Consider the following 18,630-nt stretch of genomic DNA (forward strand, 5'->3'; position numbering starts at 1 on the left):
AAGAGAGGGTACTTATCATTGTGAAAACAAGTTGTGTCCCATGGTAAGGAATTGTATGTTGAAACATGAAATTGCTGATATTCAATCTCAAATAAGCCAATTTCATATTACATTATGTACTAACTGGATGAATTTATTATGCTGGCATTGTAATCCAAAAGACCATAACGATATGGAAAATAAAAAAAAGTAAGCAAAACGTTTTATATATTAATCACAACTACAAATGTTTTTAAGAAACCCATTGTACATAGAAGAAGACTGGAAGGGAAAAAGAAAGTGATCGATGTTTGGCTCATGAATGTTTAGAACTGTTTCAACATTATGTATTACTGAATCTGATATTCTATAATGATCTCAATTCAGGACATATGAAACATGATAAAACTACTGGTTCTTGAGACAGAATCTTGGAATTAGAATTGCTCACTAGAAAATTTCTACTTTAAGTATAATTTAGATTTATGTTGTGATTTGCCTCATTTTGGGTGTACATTTTCGGATTTGGGACATTTTTGTCATTCTTGTAGCAGATGTGGCTCTTTGAAGTTTATGGCATCCCAAACTCTATATAATTGTAGTTTTGATTCTTCTGGGTAGATCCAAGATTCTAGGAACTAAGTACAGGGGCAGTTCACATTTGCATGGTCCCTATAAAGCACATGTAATATTTTGATGTATTTTGTCTCAGTTGCCACTGTAGTTGATACCAGCATAAGCTTTCTGTTACATATATTTCTTTTCTTTTCTTCCAGGACTACCAAAAGCAGCCGTGATCACTCAGATGCAGACTTTAAAGGGCTCTGCTGGCTTGTGGGCTTTTGGTTGTACTGCTAATGACATCATTTATATAACCCTTCCCCTGTATCATAGTTCAGGAGCTCTTCTGGGAATTGGTGGATGTATTGAGTTAGGTAAGTTTTTATTTTATGTCTGGTAAGTCTTCAAAATGCCTATTAATTGTAACTTGTGTTAAAGTTTGAAACTCTATCAGTAGAATTCAGAGTGATTGTGTGCTTATTATATAATTACAACAGAACGTTTATTAAAAGGACATAATTTCATGGCATAGCATTCTATTCCTGAAACTGGAAAGACCAGTGCCTTGGAAATTTGGCCTTGTGGTTGGAGCTGACTATTGAGTGGGCTTCCTTCTCCATGCGGTCACTCTTCCTTGGATGATCTACCCTGGCCTCCTTAGATGGTACTAGGAGCCTTCCACGAGGGTGAATGTGGAAGCTGCGTTGCTTTAAAGGCTTACCCTCAGAAATCACTTAGATAATTTCACCTGTATTTTGATGATCAAAGCCAGTCCAGATTCAAGATTTGAGAGGTGGGGAAACAGACCCTACCCCTTGAAGGGAAGAGTGGCAAATGCACATTGAAAGGTAAGTGTATAGAAGGAATTGTTGAGCCTGTCTTTGAAGACAAGGTACCTGGGCATCTAGTAACTCAGTTGGTAGAATTTGTGACTCAGTAGGTTTCATTCATAAACATGCTCAGATTATGTGTCTGGCCCTGAAATAGTACTTAACTATAGTTATGTGTGTGTTTATATGTCACAGTGTATATGTCTGAACTACAATAAAGTAATTTTATGGAGGAGCATATTTAGACTATGATCAGTGTCCAAAATAAATCAAGATGAGGGTCAAGACATTAGCATTTTCCTTGGAAAAAAGTCATATGATTTACATTGTTGTGAAAATCAGGTCATTACAGTTAAATTCTGCAGCCATCAGTGAACTTGTTTTTGGTGCTATGTTACCAACTCTACCTTACTAACTCTCAACCTTGAGAAATACTAAGGCTCCTTTAAGGTTTTAAAAGTAAATAAGATGTACATATTCAAGGTCAAAAGTAAATGAATATTGTTGATCCCTGTGGAGAAGACTAACCCTTATCGGTAGTCATCCTCTAACGCTTGCAACTCCCTAAGCATTTTGATTGCTCCTTTCATCCCAAAAAGAATATATTTGTAGTCAAAATACAGAATTGTAACATGAATTTTTAAAAAGTTTATTGGACTGTAAGATTAATGTTTTCAAATTAGCTTGATATAAATGGCCACTGATAGATTATAAAAGTCTTGAAATTGAATACAAGTGCACCAGACAGGCCAACATCATTTTAGTTTTCTGTTCATTCTGCCCTCAAATATTTCCCCTAGTGCCTGTTTTTTTTTTTTGTTGTTGTGTTGTGTTTTGTTTTGTTTTGTTTGCCTTTTCTCATAGGAGCTACTTGTGTATTAAAGAAGAAATTCTCAGCAAGTCAGTTTTGGAATGACTGTAGAAAGTACAATGTGACTGTGTTTCAGTATATTGGAGAACTCTGTCACTATCTTTGCAAACAACCTAAGGTAAGAATAATCATTACCAGAAAGGAAAAGTAATTTCAGAAAGAAAAAGCGTGGGGAGAAAATTAATTTTTGTTCGTGTATATTCTACTTCTTCCAGAGCATAGTTTGGCTGACTGACAGATGTTTGCAATACCCCAAGATGAAATGAATGTAAAACAAGTCAGAAAAAATAAAAGGAGAGCTAGGCAGGATTGTACTAATGTGCTCTCTATGGTGGCAGGATAGGACAGACCCACAATCCAGTCCACTTGGTGTTTAGACTGATTAAAATTTCTGTAAACACAGCACACATCTGATTATGACATTAGATGATGCACACAGAAAGCAGTTATTACAACGTTGAATTAGAGAATCTTTTAAAATGCTGTTCTTTGAAAAAACAAAACAAAACTAATGACATGGATTAGACTTGTTTTCTATTTCTTTTCTTTTGAATATGTGATTATATTAGTATATCTTTCTGTTTGGTTTTGATTTCAACTTAAAAAGAAATTTTGCTATGTATGTTTGTCTGCCCACCTAAACCAATCATTTCCACAGACAATTGACAAATTGCCCCTTTCTGAAAATAGACAAGCAGAGAGAGTTGCAAGAGCCTGAAGTTTGTCTTTATTAGTTTGTTTGCTTTTTTGCCTCAGAGGTTATTTTCCTTTTCCTGATCTCATTTATATTTCACGGTGCTTATTTTTTAACTGTCTGGTTTTCTAAACATTCTTGAGGCTATAAAGAAGTGGGCTTCTGTAATCAAATATCCACCAGCCCCATGAATAATGGTGATAGACAATGCCCCCTGTGTAGGACGGGCAGCAGAATTGATGACCTGCCCTTGACCCTTGCTAAACTTATTTGTTCATTTCTCATCACCTTTGCCATCATCATGCCAGCTTAAGGCATGGATGGTGGGCCAGATGTCTTCTCTGGCTGGCTAAAATATGGACATGTAATCCTTCCTTTACCCACAGCACAGCTGAGACTAGGCTGGAAGCATTTAAATAAGACTTTGTTGAAGATATGGGATTACACAGGGCAGAAAAACACAAAAAGAATGTGAAACTGGATAACCTTATTTATAAAATGCTCTCATTCACTTTAAGCTCATAGTTTACCATGTAGAGACCTCCCGTCTAGTTCCCGACCCACACCCTCCCACCCCCGTTGTGGCCAGAAGCCATCCTTGTTCTTTCCTTGGTCAGGAGTGCTTCAGTTAGCTACAGATTCCCTCGATCTATCGCTAAGACAGAGAGTCTCAGAGACATGTTCTAGACTTTTTTGACCTTTGTTTTCTTCGGGAGGCTTTGCCAATGTCAGTGTTGTGGTCTTCTGAAAAGACCTGGTAGAACAATTAAGTATAATGCCACAGCCTGACATATTTTCTCTTCTAGTTTTCATTGTGTTCTTTGGTAATGTGGTATCTGGACTAAGATAATTTAGGGAATTAATGCCCTCCAGTAAAATAGAAGCCACCTTCAGTAAAGGATAGATTAGGTACTTCTTCATGAACTTTCTAAACTGTGCCCCTATCCATTCCTTTTCCTCCTTATCCTTCAGTAACAACATTAGCTTTTTGCAAGACTTTTTTCTCATTAAGTATGTACTGAATGGTTGAACACATGCATTTTTTTCTAAACATTTTACTGTATTAAATGATGCTGCCATTAGTATCTTTATGCAAGATCGCCAGTATAGGGGCTCAGAAGTGAAGGCTGACAAAGGACGTGGATATTTTGGTGATTTTTATGGCATATTTCCAAATTGCTGTTCAAAATGGTTAATGTGATTTAGAGTCTCATCGACCATTGTGGGAGGATGCATATTGTACGGTCTCTTATCAGTACTGTGTGATATTAAAAATATGGTTTTCTAATTATGCTTCATGGGGAACCAGCGCCTCCTTCAAGGTTCCTCAAAAGTCCCTGAAGGAGGTGAACAGGGAAAATAGACCAATCTTCAAGATCCACCCTTTCAGATATGATGGATGAAACTCAATTTGGTTGGGCTTCTTAATAATATTTTGTTCGCACAAAGAATGTCTTGTTTTTTTAATGGGAAAACTATAATTTTATTTATAATTTTATAGACTAGAAACAAACATGTTTTTAAATTTTCTGTTAAGATTACTGGCAAGGTGGAATAATTTTCTATCTTATTTCACCTCAAAATGTCTCTTCTGAGCCTTTTACTCATTTATGTCTTTAGCACATAATATTTTCTCTTACCTGTTTGAGCTATCATTTCCTATAATAAAGGTATTAATAGTTTGTCATGTTCACTAAAAATCTTTTTCCAGAGTGTTTTCCTTTGATTTTTTTTATAAAATGAAATATCATTTCACCTCTTTGAATTGCTAATGCACTAATTTTGAGAAAATGCTATAGCTGCAGAGAATTTGAGACAACTGAGAATTGAAAGTAGAGCACTCAATTTCTTTTAGTTAGTTAAATATTTTAATTCTTAACTCAAGTCCTTTGAAGAAAAGATAGCGTTTGTGAAATATTCTCTAAGCATTCACCTGAAGGAAGTAGAGAAGAGAAAGAAATAAAAATAGCTTTGCCCAAAGGAAAACTTAATGACTTTTTTAATGTTTATTTTATTTTTGAGAGAGAGAGACAGAAACTTAATAATTTTCTTAAGCAGAGATGCATTGTATTACCTAATCACTTTCGCTGATTTCACACAGAAGGAAACAAACAGTTCTTGGCATTAAAGATCAGGAAAAGAAGAAAGTCATTCTGTTATGACATCTTACACCTTCAAGGAGGTCTTTTTTTTCCCCCCTGTCCAGTATTTATTCTTTTCAGTGAATTGCTTCTGCAGAGAAGGGACCATGTCTTCTGTGAGCATAGCATTGAGTTCTGGTACAGCCAGACAGTGAATAGATGATAGGGTCCATATCCTCAGGGAGTTAAAAGTGGATGTCTCATAAACTGTGGTTTGAAGCCTCCTAGACACTTGGTTAAAATAAATCCTTAAAGAAAAGAAAGCAAAATCACCTATTCTACAAATACATCCGGATTTGTTGTCCATCCAAGGGTAAGTGATATATTCCAAAGGAGATTTACCTGCAGGTAGAATTCACCACCTGAGTCGAGTGTTTAAAAGCAGAATTCCTATATATTTTAATTCTTAACTAAAGTTCTTTGGGGGAAAAGTTAGTATGTGTGAAATAATCTTAAAGCAATTACCTGAAGGCAAATGGAGGAGGGGAGAGGAAAATAAATACAGCTTTGCCCAAAGCTGTATGTGGTTTTATTTAGTTGCATAAAAACACCCTGGACTTGGCTTTCCCTGGATGGAAGCATTTATCCACCCCCTAAACCCTGTCTTTTTTCTCCATTTCAAAAGTCCAATTACAAAAGTTCCTGTGGCGTACACATTGGATATGCCTCAAACTTCTGGCAGCAGCACTGCCCTTTTAAAATAGCCAAGGTTCTGGCCCTTCTTACTCAGAGGGATGGAGTAATTATTCTCTTCCTTGGAGAGTAGGAAAGCAGCTCTTCCTCACATCCATCCTTCACGTTTTCTGCATTACCGAAGCGCCATCATACAACTTCTGACTGGACCTACTTCTTTGGTTTTGTACCAGTAATGCTGCATTTAATATTGCTTGGTGAGGAACGCTGGGGAGTGCTACATATCACTGATCGTTTGGGGGAATTCCTGCAGCATTTCATCTTATTTAAATAAATTCTGCCTAAGACAGCAGGCAGCCTTCTCTAGGGATAGGATCATATCTGTCACTCACTCATTCATTCAGGTAATATTGCAGGTTTCCATATACGGGGGCACCCAAGACAAACAGGACTCCTTTTCTCATGGATCTCACACTCTAGCTTGGGGAGAGAGAAAATAAACCAGCCAACACATGAAGGAAATTCATTACAAACAATGACAAGTGTGATGATGAAAAAGAGGGTGAGGTGGTGGAGGATGATGGGTAGTGAGGGTGAGACTTTGCTAATTAGGTTGAGGGGTCTGGGAAGGCTTCCCTGAAATGGTGACCTATGAGCTGAGGAATTGGGATGGCAAGTGGGATCCAGCCGTGGAAAAGCTGGGGGGTTGCAGTCACAACAAAGCAAAATAAAATAAAGGACACAGTCTGAGTATTTAAAGAGAAGGAAGTTTTGGCCAGGCCACTGACAGACCAGATCTTGAAGGGCTCAGTCTACGTGAAGGAGAAATTTGCATATCATTCCCATCAGAGCATTTGGAAAAAACGAAGGCTAACTGAAAAAACTATACTGATTTGGGACCTATTTGAGGGAATGATAATAAGATTTGTTAATTCAGGGGTAGGGAGTGAAGTAAAAAAAATCAATGATGAGTTTCAGGTTTCTGGTGGAAATAGGTAAATTGGGAGCCATTTGCAGAGATGAGGAAAATCAAGATTTAAGAAATTAAAATGAAATTCCTTTTGTATCTGTTAATTTTGGTCTGTTCATGAGGCATCAAGGTAAACAAGTGGAATATACAGTTGGATGTGGGAATCTGGAGCCCAAAGCATACAGGGGGCAGGATATAATTAGCAAAACAAAGACCTATGTTATGGTGCACATATGAAATGCTTTTTTTTTCAAGTTATTATTATGGTTTATCATTTGGGCAATGTAGTTTGTCTCCGTGTAAAACCCCTATGTTTTCACATTCTGAATGCATAGCCTACCTATACTTTCTAGTATATGTATTTTGGTATATGTATTCTAGTGTATACATCATAAGTTACATCCCTTTTCTTCTGTTTTCTTTTCTTTTCTTTTTTTTTTTTTTTTTTTTTTTACTGTTTATTTATTTTTGACAGAGAGAGAGACAGAGCACGAGCGGGGGAGGGGCAGAGAGAGAGGGAGACACAGAATCCAAAGCAGGCTCCAGGCTCTGAGCTGTCAGCATAGAACCCGACGCAGGGCTTGAACTCACAGACCTGAGTGAGATCATGACCTGAGCCGAAGTCAGACACTCAACCGACTGAGCCACCCAGGCGCCCCTCTTCCTTCTGTTTTCTTAAAAGCCAAGAAATATACTGGCAGCTAGAAAGCATCTTTAGGATTCTAGATACTTGGGTTAAAGCGCATTAAAACTTTGACAAAATGGGTTACACTCGATTCCCATTATGAAAAGAGAGACATTTTGCAGGACCTGGATAACTGATAAATATTTATTAATTATTGCTCATCAAAAGCCATATAAATTTTACTGAGTTTTTTCACTAGCAGTGTTTGGACAATCCTGTGGGGAACCTTTAAGCGATTGCTGGGCTTTTCTGAGTGTAACAAAACGAAAATGTTGAGTAACAGTGATCAAGTATTGGCACTGTGAGATTTTTTTAAGACTTCAATTTGAAAAACTACCCACCCTATTTTCCCTGAAGAACGCCCATCATTTCTTCCAAGCTTTAAGACCAGATAAGACAAGCTTTTTCCTTGTCGTGTTTAGGTAGGAGGTGGGAATGAAGAAGATATAGCAGTGTCAAAGGATACGATTCCACTAGAAGATACTAAATGATGCTGAGTTGATGTAGGTGAATAAATGCACCTTAATGGGTATATTAAGAACATTTGTTCTTTCATCGTGTTTTCATGTTCTTAGTTTCTACATAACCTCAAATGTTTTATCATCATGTTTTCCTTATTCCACCTCTTGTAAAAGATGTAGTTTATCAAAGCATGAAGGTCAGGAAACTTTTCTCATCACACTTAATAACCTCTAAAGAATGATATTTTTAAATTAATGTGAACTTTAATTGTTATTAAGATGTCCTGAGTTAGTTTCATCACCATTTTCTTCTCTGGAACACTCAAAAGAATTGATTTTATCTCCAAGACCTAGGCATTTTAAGATATTTATACATTTTTTGTTATTTGTTTCCCCCAGATATTTGAAACATATTATTATATGGTTGAGTAAATCATCTCTCTTTTAAAACTCACTTTTCCTTAAGTAAATCAAAGGTGTGTTTAATATTCTCATACTAGCTATGAAAGCATTTAGAAAAGTTGGCAAGTTCCCAGAACCTTCTTTTCTGCTTAGAAACTACAAATATACAAATATAGTCCTCAGAAGGACTAGGATAAGAAATAACTACAAGCACCCTAAATGCTAGTAGAATTAGCAGGGAATTAATGAATATTTTGAGAATGTTTTAGACTGTGTAAATTATTAAAAGCTTTTAATTGCTAATTTAAAATTTAATGGTTCATATTTCATTAGTAGTGATACATATAAAATACACATTTTTTTCTGTCTATCTGCTTTTACCATTCATGCTATGATTTCCGTTAAGAGTACACATATCCCTTATTTATGAAATTTCCCAAGAAATTTACTTTATGCACAAAGTCATCAGATAGTGCATTAACTGTGGAATCAAAAGACACGGGTTCAATTTCAAACTCTTTAAAAAAAATTTTTTTTTAATGTTTGTTTATTTTTGGCAGAGAGAGCACGCTCATGGGCATGAGCAGGGGAGGGGCAGAGAGAGAAAGAGAGAGGGAGACACAGAATCTGAAGCAGGCTCCAGGCTCTCAGCTGTCAGCACAGAGCCTGACATGGGGCTTGAACCCATGAACCATGAGATCATGACCTGAGCTGAAGTCGGACTCTTAACCTACTGTAGAGCCACGCAGGTACCCACTTTAAAAAATTTTTTTTAATGTTTATTTATTTTTGAGAGAAAGAGAGAGGGACAGAGCATGAATGGGGGAGGAGCAGAGAGAGAGGGAGACACAGAATCTGAAGCAGGCTCCGGGCTCTGAGCTGTCTGCACAGAGGCCAAAGTGGGGCTGAAACTCATGAACTATGAGATCATGACCTGAGCTAAAGTCAGACGCTTAACAGACTGAGCCACCCCGGTGCCCCTCAGTTTCAAATTCTTGTCGTATGACTTTCTGCTGGTCACTTCTCTTTGAGCCATACTTGCCGTCTTCATCTAAAATAGGTGACAGTACTTACTTGTCCTCACTTGTCCCTCACATAATCCAGTTATGAGATATATGTGAAAAAAATCTAAACTGGGAAGCCCAATACAAATGGAAGGATTTTATTTTTAAACAGAATGTAGTCATGTTTTCTGCATATGTCATTGTAAAATGAGAGTAATTTTTGTGTGTTGAAAATAATTGGTCTATGACCAATAAAAATCACACTCTAATTATAAAAGCCAGTTTCTTTTTTTTTTTTTAATTTTTTAACGTTTTATTTATTTTTGAGACAGAGAGAGACAGAGCATGAACAGGGGAGGGTCAGCGAGAGGGAGACACAGAATCTGAAACAGGCTCCAGGCTCTCAACAGTCAGCACAGAGCCTGACGCGGGGCTCGAACTCACGGACCGCGAGATCATGACCTGAACCGAAGTCGGCCGCTTAACCGACTGAGCCACCCAGGCGCCCCTAAAAGCCAGTTTCAATACAGCATAATTTTAAAGTACAACTTTAAAATATTAACATATTAGTAATTTTATAATATTGTGTTTTCACAACTAAAAACACTGAAAACAAAAATATAAAATTAGAAATCCTGAAAATATGATGCATGTTTCCTCTTGGATTATATACTATTTTTCCTGTATATATGGTATGTGAGTGAGGTTTTCCTACAGTCCAAATCGATTTAAAATATTAAAATTATATCTAAGATTATTTTATCATTTATTTGCAATTTTTCACGTTGCTTCTTCCTTTAATAGTATGTTCCTGACTTCCTTGCTATGAACATACAAAATCAAAGTGAGAAATGGCCAATCTTTACCCTGCAATGAGCAAGTACAAGAATCTTCAGCAAGTGATAAATGACTAGAATTTTCCAAATGATCATTTTATTCCCAATGGAAAAAAAATAACAATAAATTTAGAGTAAACATGTCAGGGGGCTAATTCCAACCTTTCCATTAATTCACCATGTGACATGAAGCAAGTAATTTAATTTGTTTGCCCCTTGGCATCAGGGAGCTTGAAATTCAAGCCTAACTTCCATGTCTCAAAAGCTGTGTGATCTTGAGCAAATTATCTTGCTTTTCTGAATAGCCAACACCCCAGTTTTTTCATCTATAAAATGAGTGTAATAGCAGTTATGTCCAGAGTTGATGTAAGGGTTAATGAGTTAAGTGCAGGAATTCAAATGGAAACAGATTGATCTCAATGGCCAGGGACTCCCTGGAAGAGGCTTCCGGAGATAGTTTTTGTTACCTTAGGGAATATGCCTAAATTGAAGAGCTAGTCTCCAGCGTGATAGGTTCAGATTGCCTTTTATCAGTGTATGTGTTTAGATTAGACTCATATCGACCAAGCTCAAGAATGCCAGTTGAGAGCTTTACATGGTCTCCATTGCTGGATCTTCCTTAATCTTCCTGACACCTGATCTCGAAAGTGGCCAAAGCCCAACTTTTCAGCACTTCCTCTGACATGCTCTCCTTGCCCCAACCTGACTCTCCGAGTTAATGACAACTCCATTCTTCCAAGTCCTCAGCCACACACACCCTGGGATCTCCCTTGGAGTTCTCTTTCCCTCACACCCCATCTAACCCTTGAGCAAACCCTACAGATTTGACGTTCAAATACATCCAGAACGAAACCTCAGTTTAACACCTCCCTGCTGCTCTCATCTGAGCCAGCTCTGGTTCCTTCTGATATTTTACCACTGGCTTCTTCTTCACTTCACTCTTGTCCCCTTAAATTCTGTTCTTACATAGCAGTTGGAATGGTTCCGTTAAAATATAGGTCAGGTTGTGTTACTCCACTATGCAAATCCCTCTCATGGTTCACTTGGAAGAAAATCTCGGTTCCCTTATCACAGACCACACAGCTCTATGTGGTCTGCTTCCGCTACCGGGATGTCCCCTCATCCCCCGATTCCCTGCCACACCGCTCTCTCTCCATGTTCACTCCACCACATTTGCTGCCCTTCTTGCTTTTCCTTCAGTGAAAGGGGGCTCTCAGTTCCCTCCCCTTGAATGTTCCTTCAATATTTGCATGACTCACTGCCTAGCCCATCCCAGTCCCCCTCACCAGAGAGAGCTTCTCTGACCACAGGTCCTACTGATGTGTAGTGTGGTGGCCACATTACGATACCACACATGCACCAAGAGAATGTGAACGGTTTATTACTTACATAATGGGGCTTTCTGGGGAGAGCAAGGCAGGGTCCCAAGCGTATCCAAAAATGGCTTCAGGGGTACCTGGGTGGCTCAGTCAGTTAGGCATCCAACTGTTGATTTCCGCTCAGGTCATGATCTCGAGCCCCACGTGGGGCTCTGTGCTGACAGTGCAGAGCCTACTTTGGATCCTTTCTCTCTGCCCCTCCCCCACTCACCCTCTCTGTCTGTCTCACCATAAATAAACATGTTTTAAAAATGGCTTCAGAAAGCAGAAGAAAGGGATGGGCTCAGCTTTTATTGTGATGAGGAGGAGGCAGTAGGGTGAGTGGTCTTGTGCAGGTGGGGCTGCTTGTGTGCTTTGAACTTCCTGTTGCTGCCAAGGGAAGGAAAGCTGGGCTTTCTCTCCTGCTTGCCCAGATGTGAGGTAGGAGGAGAAGGGAGTGTTGGGGCTTGAAGGCTATCAGTAGTCATACACCAGGAATGGAGTCAGACTCTATTACAATGTTTATCCCATAGTCTTCGTTTACTGCTTTATTTTTCTTCATGGTACTTATGACTCTGTTATAGATTTTATATGTACTTGTTCTTTATTCTCTCTTAATCCCTCCTTTCTACTATTATATAGGTTCCAGGAAAGCAGGGACTTTATCTTTTTCATCTATAATTATATCCTCCATGCTCACAATGGTACCTGACGTATGGTAGGTGCTCAGTAAAAATTTGTTGAGTTATTTTTAAATTGTTTTTAATGTTTATTTATTTTTGAGAGAGAAAGACAAAGTGTGCATGGGTGAGGGACAGAGAAAGAGAGGGGCACAGGATCTGAAGCAGGCTCCAGGCTCTGAGCTGTCAGCACAGAGCCTGATCCGGGGCTCAGACTCCTGAACTGTGAGATCATGACCTTAGCTGATGTCCGACACTTAACCCACTAAGTCACCCAGGTTCCCCTGTTGAATTATTATTATTTGTTAAATAAAGTAACCAATATAAGAAGCCTCATTGCTGGGATACTCATGTACTCATGACCAGCACGATCTTTCACTGGTCCCAGCCCTGCATGGTAAGCTCAGTTAAAATCAGAAAGTCAAGGGGTGCCTGGGTGGCTCAGTTGGTTAAGCATCTGACTTTGGCTCAGGTCACGATCTCACAGTTCATGAGTTTGAGCCCCGCGTCTGGCTCTGTGCTAACATCTCCGAGCCTGGAGCCTGCTTTGGATTCTGTGTCTTTGTCTCTCTCTGCCTGTCCCCTGCTCAGCTCTGTCTCTCAAAATAAATAAATAAAATAAAAGGTTAAAGATTTTTTTATAAAAATCAGAAAGTCAAGTTCCTGAGGACAGAACTCAGAGGGAGTTTGGATAAATCAAAGGTTTGCATCATTACCTGGAGCAAGTCAGACCGTTGCTGCATCCAGCTCAGAGCAGAAATTATCTTGGTAATGGGCCCCTGCACTTTTCAGAACATTTCATTAATAAATCACAGTAGTTGTGGCTCAGGTGACCCTTTTTCTGGGTTTCCAGAGAAGACTACCGTGCCCTCTATGTTTACACAGCCCTTTTTGTAGTTAGATGAAATAAAATTCAGGTTCAAGGCAAGTCTTGCAGAGACTCTTGGAACCAGTCTTTCTCAAACAAGGCAACTTTGAAATGTCCCCGGTCTAAAGCAGGACTCTCCCCCTGCTCTGAGTCCCCTCCCCGCCCCCCCCCCCCCCCCCCCGAGTGCTGTCAGGTTAGAAAACACCTGTTCAGAAGCAGATTGTAAATGGCAGTCCCTCTTAATATTATATCTAAAAGATAAGTGTGAAATAAGCCCACGATGTGGCTGCAGAAATTTCTGCTTTAACACTTGAAATCACAGAGGTCTTTTCAAGCTACTATTTATGCCTTCAAATGGTTTGTGGAACTGTGGCCTGGCATCTCGGAAACTATGGCCTGCCCAAACCCACGCTGGGGAGGCAAAGACTTATGGGGTGCTGGAGCCCGCACCCAGTTAGCAGTACAGGTCTCTCCTTTCAAGTACTCTCTGGTCCCTTCTCAATAGAGGCCTCCACTCTGTCCCCCACCATTCCTCTCCCCCTTCAGTAAAAGAGAGGCTGCCGGTTTTTTTTTTTTTTTTTTTTTTTTTTTTTTTGGCCTGGATTTTTTGCCCCAGGATTCTCTGACAGCCTGTTTGCATTTAGTGTTACTCTCGTACCCATTCTGTAATACCCATGTGGCTCACTGCCTTTATTTTTTCAAGGTATAATATTGGAGTGGCTGTGAAGGAAGCAAACTGTTGGAATGTAGTTCATTCCTATTATATGGAGTGCGTTGATGTGATACATGCAATTATGCATGCATAATTATCAGTGGGCTTTGGGAAAAAGAGGTCTGACGTTAAAGAGAATCAAGATGGAAGAATCATAATCCCTAACATGTGTTGTTAGAGATTTTAGATGATCCTTTAGGAATTAGACCATACTTTTTTTACGCACTAAGCAGCTAGTTATCCGGGACTGAAGGCGGAAAGGATTTGCCCCTTTGTTTTCACTGTCAATTTCTATTTCTTTTCTGCGTCTCCATCTATCAACAGATGCCCTTTGTTTCCCAAGAAATCATAGCTGATGCCAAATTACCTGTGTTTAAGCAGAACCTCCAGAGTTTCATTTTTCATAGGCACATAAAGAGGCTATTTTGCTTGGGTGTGTTTTAGATTTTCTGAGGAGGATTAAGCACATGTTCTGGAAGAAGAAGACTTTGTTTCTAGGAGGGTATTGTTAGAGGCCTGCCCACTTCAGCAGTTGAATAAATAAATAAATGACTCAGTAGGAGGTTGCTGTAGTTCAACCACTGACTGCCCTGTAGCAGCTCAACCAATAGACACTGCTGGAAAAACAGCTCCCCAAGAACACTTTGAAGAAACAAGAGCCTTGGTTCCAGTTGATGTGAGTCCTGTATGGCCACATCTGTTGGGCATTGTACGTCCAAGTTGGAATGGATACATGGTACTGAAAGGCAAATGAAAAAAGTGCTCTCCTGAAATCCAAGACCTTGGGATCGCTGTCCTAAAAGGTCTGATTCATCCAACAGATTCACTTTTAAATTTCAAGTGGGTTGAGTGTCTGACTCTTGAGGTTGGCTCAGGTCATGATCCCAGGGTTGTGGGATCGAGCCCCGCGTTCGACTTTGCACTGACAGGGCAGAGACTGCTTGGGATTCTCTCTCTGCCCCTCTCCAACTCACACACTCTCTCTTTCTCACTCTCTCTCTCTCTCAAAAAAAATTCAAACAGGATTTTAAATGGCTGGAGATAAAATGAATACTTTGTGTGTGTTCTAAAATGGCTTACTCTACATGTGTGCAAGTCTATAAATATTTAGGCACTAACTACTGAATTAGAAACCCATGTTTTGATTGCTTCCTATTACTAAAATCCTGGGGAAAGGTTGGGAAAAATAGAACATGGGCTTTGGGGGGTATGGGGTTGGGGGGCTTGAGCTGTTTTTTTCTCTTCTGTTTTTTCCTTTCTTCCCTCCCTGTCTTCCTTTCTTTTTTGACTTGCTTTCCCTCTCTTTCTTTCTTCCTTCCACAGATATGTTTTAAACATCTCTTATGTACCAGGCACTGGCCTAGTCATTGGAGCACAGCGGAGGAGAGAAAAGGCAACAGCCCTGCCCACACAGGGCTTTCATTTTCATGAGTTCAAATTCTGTCTCTTGTTTATTTCATGTCTATGACCTTGGACCTGAACTTCATTATCCCAGTGTGCAAAATGGGGATAATACATCTTATTTTATAGGGTTATCATGGTGATTAAAATGAGGTAATACAATAACCTGGACACAGGGACTCAAACATATTCTCGATCTTTCTGCTTCTGCTGATTTGGCTGCAAACATGTCTTTTGTTTTTTGTCCAACATCATCCTCTGGATTTCTGTATTTGCCCTCTTTCTATGTCTGTCTCTACCTTACTTGTTTTTCCTTGTTTGTTTCTCTATTTGCTTGTATCCCTTTCTGCATGTCTCAGTACCTGTGTCTCTCTGGGCAACCATGTGTCTCTATTTTTGTGTCTCTGTGAGTGCATCTTTCTCTCTCTCTTTGAATATGTTTCTCTGTATCTAGTTTATCTTTTTTTTTCTACCATTCTGCCTATGTGTGTGTGAGTGTGTGTGTGTGTGTGTGTGTGTGTGTGTGTGTGTGTGTGAGAGAGAGAGAGAGAGATGGCATCCCTTTGTGTGCAAGCACTGTTGTCTTTGTGCCCCGACTGTGTTTTTGTTTCTCTGTATCTCTATTTCACTTTGTCCCTTTCTCTCTTTTATTTATACTCTATCCTTTCTCTCTGTCTTTCTCTCTCTACCCACCCTTTCCTGCCCCTGTCCTCTGTCCCTTGCTCTGTGTGTCACTCTTGCTTTCTTCTGTGTAGGTCTCTCTCTCTTTCATTTTTACTGTGTCTTTCCTTCTTTCCATGGGTCTCTGTTTGTCCCTTATGTATTCTCTCTCTCTCCATCACTTTGTCTCTCTCATTACTTGTTCTCTCTGCCAGTCTGTGTCTTTCTCTTGCACATGTATATATGTAAGTGTTATGTATTCCTTCATTCATCTAATTGTACTTATATTTATGCATGCTTTCCTCATTCCATTCCCGATGCAGCTCAGATATCTAGAGATATTTAGGTAGTAACTTCCTGCCTCAGGGAGAATTAGAAGAAATAGGAATTTGTTCTAACAAGGTTTGAAGGGGGGTGCCTGGGTGGCTCAGTCAGTTAAGAACCTGACTTCTGCTCAGGTCATGATTTCACTGTTTGTCGGTTCAAGCCCCACATCAGTGTCTGTGCTGACAGCTCAGAGTCTGGAGCCTGCTTCGGATTCTGTGTCTCCCTCTCTCTCTGCCCCTCCCCTGCTTGCATTCTCTCTCTCTCTCTCTCTCAAAATTAAATAAATATTAGACAAAATTAATAAAAAAAGAAGTTTTGAAGGAATTTATGGACAGAGAAGGGGATTTTTTTTTAATTGTAGGTGGAAGTTGAGAAATTTTGGTTGTGTTTTAGATGATGTACTGGCTAGTTTCTGAGCAATTATAAAATGTACACATATAAAACCAAATATAATTAGCAACCCTTAGGCCCACCTTCCAATTTCCATACATTCCAGGGTCACTTTTTTAAAGCTCCCTTTGCCAATCCTTATTATGTTTTCTTTCTCACATTTCCCTTTCTGTTGACCCCCTTTTTCCATTTCCTGACCCCTACCAACCTCCCAGTTCATCATGCCAGTGGATGCCAGGTTAATGTAGTCATTACATCAGGCTCTGCTTGAAGTAGATAGAATAAAGATACCTTGAGAGTTAGATAAGGGCATTTGATCTTTTCAGACAAAAGCCTTATCCTAGTTTTAATAACTTGATTTTTCTACCAATTGAATTATTTTGAATGAATGTCCTTATTTAGTAAACTTCTATAGCTGTGGCCCACACAGGTTAAAGTCTATGAAATTTGGTTTGTAAACCACCTACTTATTGTTTTCTGGAGTGTGCCAACACATTTTAGAAATAATGATACTTGCTGAAACTCATCTCTGACCTGAAAAGCTTCCGAGAGTTCTACCATATAAAGGATTGTTCTCTGTTCAAGCAGAATAACTCTTAAGATTTGCAGCACTACTGTTTTGTCTAGAAAAATGGCAGTGGAAAATCTATGAACTAGTTCCATGCCAGGTAGGCAATATCCAACATGCCCATGGGAGCTGGGAGCCAGTACAGAACTGCTCAAGGTTATATTTAGTGGTAGAAAAGAATCCTCTGTCTAAGAAGGAGCTGTTCTTGTCTGAGTGAGTTTTTTTCTGTCTGGAGAATGTTTACCTTAAACCCTATTGATGTGGGACTAAGGAAATCAGCAAGTTGGAGTCTTATTTTTGATGTACCCACACTCTTGTTTGCCTCTTATTTAGTTTCTTTAATTTTTATTTTATCAAATAAGGACTTCTGTAGTTTTAAAAAATCAATCTCTCAAGATAAATAGTAACCCCCTGCTATCAATACCTGATCTCTGCAGGTAAACATTCTTAATTATTTTAAGATATTTTGGGTTGTTATATAGTCACGTATTTCTCGATAAAATATGTCTATGACTATTGACTTTTCAGGTTTTTTCCTTCCTTTTTTTAAAGTTTATTTTGAAAGGGGTGGGGTGGGGAATGGAGAGGGGCAGGGAGAGAGGGAAAGTGAAAGAATGCCAAGCAGGCTCCAGGGTCAGCACAGAGCCCTATGCAGGGCTCAGTCCCACAGGCTAATATCAAGAGTCAGACAATTAACCAACTGAGCCACCCAGGCACCCCTTGATTTTTAATTGTCATCTACCTGACTTCCTACTCACATATATACATACATTTCTTCTCCCTCTTTGGTACCAATATAATTGTGATCATTTTAAAATATGTTGATCATCCGTTTTTTATTATAAAGAAATTATAATATGTAAATTTTATTCATAGCTGAGGCACAGAATGTGTTTAAAATATAATTACAATTTGACTTTTGCAACATTTTCTTTTTTTTTTTTTAATTGGTCAACAATATTTATTGAGTGTTTTCTGCATGCCAGGTCTGGAGTAGACTCTTTAGACTTAATCATAAATTACTGTCAGGTCATAAAGCAAATTCAACGGATGAACAGAAAATATCTAATATAAAAATTGAAATGTATTAATTTTAAAAATTAACATATGAATAAGTTGTCCTGCCCATTTTCCCCTAGGAAGTCTTCACAACCCAGGAGAAAAGATTTACTCCCTAATTTCCACACCCCTCACCCCTGCCATGTACAATGATGACACATATCCTTTTTTTTTTTTAATTTTAAAAATAGGTTTTATTTAATCCATTATATCCAAGATAATATCATTGCAACATATAACAGATATTTTAAAAATTGAGATATTTTATAACCCTTTTTTTTTTAACTAAGCCTGAATCTGGTGTGTATATAGAGGTCACAAAATTTACAGTTAAAGCAAATAGATTCGAATGACCAAGTTGTTTCAAATACAGTTAAAATTTTTCTAATGACTCAAACCAAGAATCGATTTTTAAATTTAAATCTCAATTCATTAAAATTAGGTAAAATTGATGAGCACTGGATATTGTATGTAAGTGATGAATTACTAGATTCTACTCTTTTTTTTTTTTTTAATATACATCCAAGTTAGTTAGCATAT

The 18,630-nt window shown here is 38.7% G+C and overlaps 1 protein-coding gene across 3 annotated transcripts in view; it reads left to right on the plus strand.

Moving 5' to 3' along the window:
- Positions 1-18,630, plus strand: part of SLC27A6 (solute carrier family 27 member 6) — a 75,577-nt gene that overhangs the window by 34,402 nt on the left and 22,545 nt on the right. For all 3 annotated transcript variants that reach the window (XM_042934342.1, XM_042934337.1, XM_042934346.1), the window contains 2 exons: positions 756-914; positions 2,235-2,359. In XM_042934342.1, coding sequence (XP_042790276.1) covers positions 756-914; positions 2,235-2,359 — 284 coding nt within the window. The remainder of the gene's footprint in view (positions 1-755; positions 915-2,234; positions 2,360-18,630) is intronic.

This window comes from Panthera leo, chromosome A1, assembly GCF_018350215.1.
Source record: "Panthera leo isolate Ple1 chromosome A1, P.leo_Ple1_pat1.1, whole genome shotgun sequence".
Classification (NCBI taxonomy): domain Eukaryota; kingdom Metazoa; phylum Chordata; class Mammalia; order Carnivora; family Felidae; genus Panthera; species Panthera leo.